At 47.1% G+C, this 9016-nt stretch overlaps 1 protein-coding gene and 1 pseudogene across 2 annotated transcripts; both read right to left on the reverse strand.

Annotated features, from left to right (window-relative positions):
• Positions 1 to 256: 256 nt before the first annotated feature.
• LOC114677687 (bolA-like protein 2 pseudogene) lies at positions 257 to 4848 on the reverse strand (annotated as a pseudogene). The gene has a single exon (XR_003729102.2). The product of XR_003729102.2 is annotated as a bolA-like protein 2 pseudogene (transcript).
• On the reverse strand, positions 3772 to 8632 carry SOX4 (SRY-box transcription factor 4). The gene has a single exon (XM_001098923.5). It carries the CDS (start codon positions 7848 to 7850, stop codon positions 6423 to 6425), a length of 1428 nt encoding a protein of 475 aa, XP_001098923.1. The 5' UTR covers positions 7851 to 8632; the 3' UTR covers positions 3772 to 6422.
• Between the last annotated feature and the right edge of the window lie 384 nt (positions 8633 to 9016).

Raw genomic sequence — 9016 nt, forward strand, 5'->3', positions numbered from 1 at the left:
TGAAGGCGTCATAATCCCTTGCCTGCATACTTATCGGGAGAATATGCTAAAATACAGTGAGGGTACTGATTTCCAAACTTCAGTGAGCATTGGGAATCTATGGGGGGGGTGCTCATTAAGGCCCCATCCCCACTGTCTGACTGTGGCTGGCAATCCGTATAATCGCTACTCTTAACAAGAATCTCCAGGTAATTCTGATGCTGGGGATTCGTGTAGCGGACTGAGAAACATTGATTCAGGAGATTTATTTTTAGAATTTTTTTTCCAGATTTATAATTTAATGGCTGTGCAAGTCCCAGTCCCTCATTTCTACCGCTCACGGGCCCACTGCTCTGGGATCAGGGTTTTCTGTTCAAAGGTATTGATGTGCAGAAGCCCTTCTGCTAGGCACGCGTTCACCAGCCGGTGTCTCTGAAGCAGGGACTTGCGCTCGAACTTGGCCGACACCGCCAGGACTCGGAAGCTACAGGCACAACGGCTGCGGGTGGTGGTGTCCTCCACTGCCACATGCTCCGCCGTCAGGTCCCGCTGCAGCTTCTCCATGAAGTATTCGGCGCTGAGTTCCATGGCGATAGTCCAGCTGGAGCAGCAGCCCAGCGGGCACAGAACCCCAGTTCGGACCCCGGCCTCGCTGCTTTGCTCCCTATTTTTAGAATTTAAAGCATCTTCTATGTTGCTGGCACTGTGTTAGGCTTTACATACATTAGCTTTTTAGAACCACCCATAAGGTCAGGTTCTAGCATTCAAGGAGCCCATGGGGTAGGCCAGGCATTACGACATATCACACAAGTTCCGCTTCACTCTGTTCTCAGGACAGCTGTCTACATTAGATAGCCCTCTTTCTGTATGACGATTTAAAACACGGAAACTTAAAGAGGCTGAGAAATCTGTCCCAGGTCCTCCAGCTTGTTGGTTTCAGAGGCAGAATTCTAATTCAGGTTTTCATGCAATCCAGCACTGGTACTTACCACAGGCAGCATAAAATGCAAATGCATGTTGTAAGTTCTTAGGGCCCCATGGAAACCATGTAAATGTTAAGTCAACAAATAAGAATTTAGCATTTATTATGTGAAAAGAAGGAGCGAAAGCAAACTGGGGAATACGAGAAGTATTCAATGCCTAATTCCTGTCCTTCAAGAATTCCAGTCTATCAGGAAAGAGCAGTTTGGTTATACTGCAATTGGAAGAACTGGAAAGTTGGGCTAAAACCCTTTATGCGGGGCCTTGAAGAGCAGCCTGTGAATTCTGTGCTTTATCCTGGGCAAAGGGGAATGGCCATAGACACTTGGCAGAGCCTGAAACACCACGCAGATGCCTGGCGATGCTTTCTTCCCACCCCTCCACTTTAGCTTTCAAATGATAGTGAAAATGCGTATGGAAATATCTCTCTCCAGAAAGAGAGGGTTAGGGGTAAACCCTAGTGAATATGGGTTAGAGAGGTATTTTGTAGGCCTTAATAGGAGGGGTGCCAGGAGGAGGCACAAAACAAAAACCACCAGAAAGAGAAATAAAGCATACCAACCTTACACTCTGAGAAATCCAAATGGATAGATGGGTTTGTATTCTTAAAAAAAAAAAAAATTTTTTTTTAACATTTCTATCTTTTCAAATACTTCCTCGGGATCCCTAAATTTGTTTTAAATTCATAATTAAGCATTCTGATCCATAGCATTCTCCAGACCATGTCTTCTAATTTATGTGTACCCTACAAACACAGGAAACCCTTGGTAAATGTTGATGTCCATTTAATCCTTTGCTTTCTTGCTTTCCTCAGAATCCCTTAGCTCCCCTAGTACCCCAAGAGCAGGGTAAAAACAAACCCCAAAAGCCTTTCCAGGAGCTGGGCCCACCCTCTGAGCTTACATGCTTTTTTTTTTTTTTCTTGGAACTTAAAGGGATTCAACTAGGAATTAACAAAACTTGCTTAAGCAAGTATCATGGATTCACATTTCTGATGGAGCACAGGGCCAGAAGCAATTGCTTGATATTCTTAAAAGAAAATCTGAAACTTATTCTTTTCTATTGATCCCAATTATCTGAAAGTAAAAAAATCATACTAAATCAAAACTGTTTGGTTTCATATGTTTATTATGCCTTCTACCACCTAATACGTAAGTTTCCCTTATGAATGAAAACAGACTCAGAGGAAAAGACATCGTACAAAAATGCTTCTTACGTTTACTTTACCACCTGCCAGGAAGGACACACACATTTCAGCTTTTATTTTTAAACCAATGTTATCAAAATTCTTAAAGGAAATATTTAAAGCATCTGCTTTTACATGGAGAGTCAAGGAAAAATAAGTTCTAACAGGAGAATCCTCCGAAATAAAAATATACTTTAAAAGAGATGCATCATTTTAAAAACGCATCATTTAGGTTGCATTTATGTCATGCTATTGATATCTTTGATCTGAAAAAAGCTAAACAATTATATTATCACTGCAATGAACACAAATTAAAAGCACTTTTCTAAAGAAGGGTTTTTCCTTTTGCAAAGATCTTTGAAGAAACTTAGATGCCATGTTGTTCTAAGGTCATTTTAAAAAATGGAATTCCAATTGCAGAACACAAATGCAATTAAAACTAAATATATGAGCACCATACATGAAAAAAATGTTGAAAACTAGTAGCTATCTTTAAGAGATAAATTAAATGGAAACACAAGTTATATTGGTTTTTGGGGATGGATCATTGCTTTCCATTGGACAACCACAAAACCCCCTCCTTTTAGACCAGTCCTCAAAGTTCTCTTTTTCCAGGTGTACCTTCCAGCATAATACTCCCTAATCTACAAGTAATCCAAATGAGTAAGGGATTATTTCCAAACACTTCTGCTTATTAACCCCTCCTCTCCAGTGCTGAAAAACTCAAGACATGTAAAAGACACATTTTTAACACACATTTGGAAGTAAAGATGGCTTTTGTTAGTTAATAGCAATTGTTAACTCTCAAAATAAACAGGAAATAGTGCCACTTAGCAAGTTGCATGTTCCAAACCCAAGAGTATTAGGCCTTAAGAAATCCAAGAACTTTTTCTCTTTGCAGTCTAAACAATCCTGCCTGATTCTTAGAAAAAGCACAAATCTCCAGCAGCCAAAGTGCTATTTTGAGAGACAGGGGGCTTTCCTCTGAGCCCATATGGAGCCAGCTTCTCCAGGTCATCTTTATTGATGCAGTTCTCTTACATTAACACCACGTTGGGCATGGCAAAAAATGGAGATCGTAGCACCACATCAACCTTTCTGCTTGAGAAAAAAAAAAAAAATTGCATACACCTTTAGCATTTCATAATGGGTAAAAGTCTAATCTTGTATAATCTACTGATAATTTAACAGCTTGTCCTTAACCCTTGGAAACCAATTATAGCCACTGCTAGAGGTAAGCATGGGCATATCAAGGAGAAAGCAGCTCCAGGAGCACCAAGTTCAAAAAAAGATCAGCTAGCCAGTTTCATCTGTGAAGAATTCTGTCCACGTTGCCCCTCCCCCTCTTTTTCAGATTCCAAGACAAAGGGCATTTTTAAATATGGTAAACTCAGAAAATTCCTAGAAAGCATGTGTTGAGTTGACACATATTCAGCTGATGCCATCATTTCAGGGTCAGGAGAAATCTGGCCAAGAGACATTTAATATTCCTCAATAAGGTAGCATTTGACAAGACTCCTCTGATAACTTATTTTTTTTAAAGCTAAGGCAGATTGTGTAGTGTCTAGATACCGTAGGGCTTTTCCCATCCCAGGCATTGGGCATAATAACGACAAAAGTCAAGATTTAGGGTTCAGTTCCAGCTGATTTTATTTCCTTCTCAAAAAAAGTTATGTACAGAAGGTATATATCAACAATCTGACAGGCAGTGAACTTGACATGATTAGCTGGCATGATTTTTTCTTTTTTTCCCCCAAACATTGTTTTTGTGGCCTTGAATTTTAAGACAAATATTCTACACGGCATATTGCACAGGATGGATGGCAAAAAAAAGTTTAAAAACAAAAACCCTTAACGGAACTGCCTTAAAAAGGCAGACGTCCTAGTGCCTGTCATGTTATATTAAACATACATACACACAATCTTTTTGCTTATTATAATACAGACTTAAATGTACAAAGATGTTTTCCACTTTTTTCAATTTTTAAACACAACAGCTATAAACCTGAACACATATGCTATCATCATGCCATAAGACTAAAACAATTATATTTAGCGACAAGTAGAAAGGATTAAATAGTCAAATACAAGAATGAAAAACGCAGTACATAGTGTCGCGAACTCAAATCGGCATTTAGATAGATCCAGTGGTTTAAACGGCACGTTTTTGCTTATAAAAAAAGTGCAAAAAAGATGTGGTTTACGAGTTAAAGCTACAGAATCCCTTTTTGCTGTAAATGCACCAGTTTTAAAGCCTCTGGACAGAGCAGTATTTCTTTTAAAACTTTGTTTTTCTTAAAAGCTTACAGTGTTTGGCTAATTCTCCTCCCCTTTTTACAAGACAGGGATCGGAGGGTGGACACTGGTGGCAGGTTAAGGGATACTGTCACTTTAAGAAGCCTGCAGATTGAAGTGTAAACATGGAGAAATTAGGGGCTGATTTTTTAAACTGTGTGAGATATTAACCAGCCGCCCTGTTATAAAATCAGGAAATCCAAACAGCGATTTACACCGATTAACACCCCCTTTATATATTTTTTACAAAAATACACTGAGAAAATAATCAAACGTTTTCATCTCTCTTGTCTTTTTTTTGTTTTTTAAAAGTGTCAAAAGTCTACATTTAAATATAAAAAATTAAAAGTTAAAACTCTAGCCCTTCAGTGAAGGAGACGTAAAATGGCGTGGGTAACAACAACTACCAAAAAAAAAAAAAAAAAAAAAAAGAAAGAAAACAAGGAAAAAAAAAAGGAAGGAATAAAGAAATAAAGTAAAAAGAAAGGAAAGAAAAAAAGGGACAAAAGCAAAAAAATGTTTGGCCAGTATAAATACGTCCACATATAAAATGGCATCTGATTACATTTACAAGGAAAAAGAAATACGAGGATGGAGCATCGGTGAAGGAAAAAAACACGTCTTCTCATTTACACCTATAAGGAATAAACACACACACTGAGAAAAAATTTGGTCCTGAATTGTTTTTTTAAAGTCCAGCACAGATTTGAGTTGCGTTTGAATCCTTTAGAGAGTTAAGAATGAAAAAAAGCTGGTGATAATTTCGTTGTAGGAATCAAACATAGCGCCATCTATCTGCTTTTTATATTATCCTACACTATTTTAAAAACTGCTCAACAGTCTTATACAGAAATCTTTAAAAGATAGACAGGATAACATGCTATATTAACCCCACCATTGAAATAATCCAACACCATCACGATTCCGATTAAGAGAAGAAAAAAACCTTTTTTTTTTCTTTTTTTCTTTTTTTTTTTTTTCCCGAAACCACTCGCTTTCCACTGACTGCCCCTGTACCACATCAAACAGTCTCCTCTCCTCCACGCCTCCGGGGTCTGGGAAGTCTCACCTCACTGATTTCACGTAGAAGGCAGGCGCAGGACCAGCAGCCGCCGCCGCCTGCTCCCCAACGCGCAAATCCATTTCAGTTTGACCGTGAACCCCCTTCCAGTTCGTGTCCTTCTCCGCCCCCGCCCCTAGCTCCCGCTGCTGCGCTTCCAACGGGGTTCTCGGGTCATTTCCTAGCGCCGGTCACTCTGGCTGGCCTCCTCCCCTCAACATCTCCTCCTCTGGCTGCAGACGGGGCAGGGGGAAAAGGAAGAGAGAGAAAAAAAAAAGCCCCAAACGGGAATTCGCCTGCGTGGAGTCTCTCAGTCCCGGCGCTCCCCCAAAACATCTGCCATCGGCCAAACTCGTCACCCCGGAACCTTCTGTCTTCATCAGGCGTTTAAAAAGGGGGGAGGGGAGGGGAGCGCTGGGTTATCCCCTCCTTTCTTGACCAAGAAGTAAAATAAAACAAAACCAAGGTGGTGATGCAGGAATGGGGAGATTCCTTCAGTCTCTAGAAAACTAACTCGGTTTCTTGCTGGGGGTGCAGACAAGTCCGGAAGCTCTTTGGAAAGGGAGGGGGGTCTCTTCAAGCAAAGGGGAGGAAACTCGAAGTCGCTTTTTTTTTTTTTGCCATCAACAACAACATCAATAACAACAATAACAGGTCGCCCCTGTCTACCCTCTGCCTCCTCCGCGTCCCTCCGGCTGGGCATAGTGGGTCCCCGGCCCGGGAAGGTGGGGGATGGGAGCGCGGGTCCAAAACGCCGCCGCGCTTTCCGACGACGGGAATGCGGTCGAAGCCAGCCCTGCTCATTTTTTTTTCTTTTTTCCCTTTTCTCTTTCAACTCTTCGTCTGTCCTTTTCGTTTCATTTTTTATTTTTATTTTTTCTCCTCTCCTACCCCCGGCGCTCCCCACTGCCTGCGCGCCCTTCAGTAGGTGAAAACCAGGTTGGAGATGCTGGACTCGAGCCAGTCTCCCGAGATCATCTCGCTCACCTCGGGCGTGCAGTAGTCCGGGAACTCGAAGTGCGAGCCGGAGCCGGGCTCGAAGTTAAAATCCAGGTCCCGGTCGAGCGCCGACGACGAGCTGAAGCTGCCCAGGGACATGCTCTCAAAGTTTGAGCTGGGGTTCAGGTCGAGCAGGTCGTCTTCGAACTCGTCGTCGGAAGACGAGGAGCCCGAGGAGGAGGAAGAGGAGGAGTGGGACGAGGCCGAGGAGGACGCGTGCGAGGGCGCGCTGGACGGGGCGGGCGAGGCGGCGCGCAGGCTGGCGTAGCCGCGGTGGTCGGCGGGCGAGCGGCCGGCGGCGGGGGACGAGGCGGCGCTGCTGCGGCCGCTCAGGCTCGGCGCGTCGGGCGAGCAGCCCGCGCCCTCCTCCTCGTACAAGCCCAGGGGGTCGCTGGGGTCGGCTCCCGCGCCCACGCCGCCCACGGGCGACGACGACGTGCCCAGGCCGCCGAACAGGTAGACGCGCTTCACCTTCTTCTCCGCCAGGTGCTTGCCCGGGGCTGCAAGCGCTGCGGAAGCAGAGGCCGCCGAGGAGGCGGAGGCCGAGGCGCTGGGAGTCCGCGCCTTGTACAGCGAGTGGTGGTCGGCGGCGGCGCCCAGGGGCAGCAGGGCGGCGGCCCCCGCCTGTTCGGCGGCGAAGGAGGAGGCGGCGGCGGCAGCCGCTGCTTTCCCGCCGCCGCCGCCGCCTGCCAGGATGAGCTTGGCGTGCGGTTTGCTGACCCCGCCGCCCGCGCCGCCCGCCACTTTGGAGCCGCAGCTCTTTTTCTGCGCCGGTTTGGAGTTGGCGCCGCCGCCACTCGCACCGCCGCCTCCTCCCCCCGCGTTGCTGCTCCCGCCGCCGCCGCCGCCCCCATGGCCGCCCCCGCCGCTGCCACCGACCTTGTCTCCCTTCTCCCCTGGCTTGGAGGAGGCGGCGGCCGAGGAGCTGGAGTTAGCGTTGCCGGATTTCACCTTCTTCCTGGGCCGGTACTTGTAGTCGGGGTAGTCAGCCATGTGCTTGAGGCGCAGCCGCTCCGCCTCTCGAATGAAAGGGATCTTGTCGCTGTCTTTGAGCAGCTTCCAGCGTTTGCCCAGCCGCTTGGAGATCTCGGCGTTGTGCATGTCGGGCGACTGCTCCATGATCTTGCGCCGCTCGATCTGCGACCACACCATGAAGGCGTTCATGGGCCGCTTGATGTGCCCACTCGGGGTCTTGCACCAGCTCGGGTCGTCGGCCTTACCGCCCGTGGAGGCGGTGGAGCCGGGCGTGGGGGAGGAGGCGATGCCCAGCTCGAGGCCGGCGCCGGAGTCCGAGCTCTCGCCAGCCAGTAACGCTTCCGTGTTCTCGGCATTGTTGGTTTGCTGCACCATGGCCCCGGCTTGGCGGGCGCCCACGCGCGCTCACACCCTCGCGGCGGCCGCGGCGCGATCGCCGGGCCCTCCCGGCTTCCCGGGCCGAGCACACGCCGAACGGGAAGACGCGCGCGGCGGCCGAACTGGCCCCTCAACTCCTCGCAGGGGCGGAGGTGGGCGAAGAGAGAAAAGTCCCCAAAAGATGCGGGGAAGGAGTTCTCCGCCTCTCGCAGAGGAGTTATAGTTCCCAGTCTGGAGAGTCTCTCCCTCTCTCTCGCTCTCTCACCGCGCTGCAGTTTGCTGTCTCTCGGCTGAGTCTGGAGACCGTGCTAAAGTAGAGAGGAGTTTCTCGAATGCTGGTTGCTGAAGCTTCCAATACAAGTTTCTCGCGGCCTCCCAGGCAAGTCTTTTTTTTTTTTTTTTTTCTTTTTCCCTGAAGCAGTTGATTCCAGTTCACGAGCGCTCTCGGTAGCTCAGGAAAGCGACATAGTCTCTAGCACTTAGTCCCTCTCCTACAATGCAAAGCAAAAAAGACTCTGGCTCCAGGACTGTCTGTGGGCGGAATCGGCACTAAGGAGTTTGTGCAATTATTTTGTTGCAAGGTAGGAAGCCAAAAAGCCTGCATGCAACAGACTGGCATGAATAAATGTATGTTTCTCCCTCCCTTCTGCAAGAAGGGAGCTGGTAATGGCAAGAATTCCTCCAGTGCAGACTCTTAAAGAGCGTGCAAGAACTAGAGACCCGACAGCTAAACAGGCCTCTTCCCCTCACACACAGTTTCTCCTGCTGCAGCTTAGAGCAGACCCCAATTCCGCCTCGCGCCTCTTTATCCTTTCACAGTCTTGGCTGCAGCCAATCAGCTGCTGTAACCAACGCTTCCTCATGCCAAACCCCTCCCCCGGGCTTCCCATTGGCTTGGAACCCGATGCAATAATAATCTCCGCGTGCAATGAGAAGCTCCAAATCTGACCTCATTCCAATTTACAGAGCAAACTTTTTAAAAGGGCTAGAAGTACAGCTGAGATTTCTGCTGCCTCTTTTTTCCTTTTGCTGTGTGTGTGTATGCGCGCGCGTGTGTGTGCGGGCGTGCGTGTGTGTACAGTGTGTGAAGAGGATGTTAATGCATGAAATTATTAAAGGGAGAGACGGAAATGTATTCTAACCATTATGTTAGATAACAAGGG

This window comes from Macaca mulatta, chromosome 4, assembly GCF_049350105.2.
Source record: "Macaca mulatta isolate MMU2019108-1 chromosome 4, T2T-MMU8v2.0, whole genome shotgun sequence".
Lineage (NCBI taxonomy): Eukaryota > Metazoa > Chordata > Mammalia > Primates > Cercopithecidae > Macaca > Macaca mulatta.

Bases quoted from the DNA above. Each gene is read 5' to 3' on its own strand.
- SOX4 (XM_001098923.5), bottom strand. From the start codon at position 7,850: ATGGTGCAGCAAACCAACAATGCCGAGAACACGGAAGCGTTACTGGCT.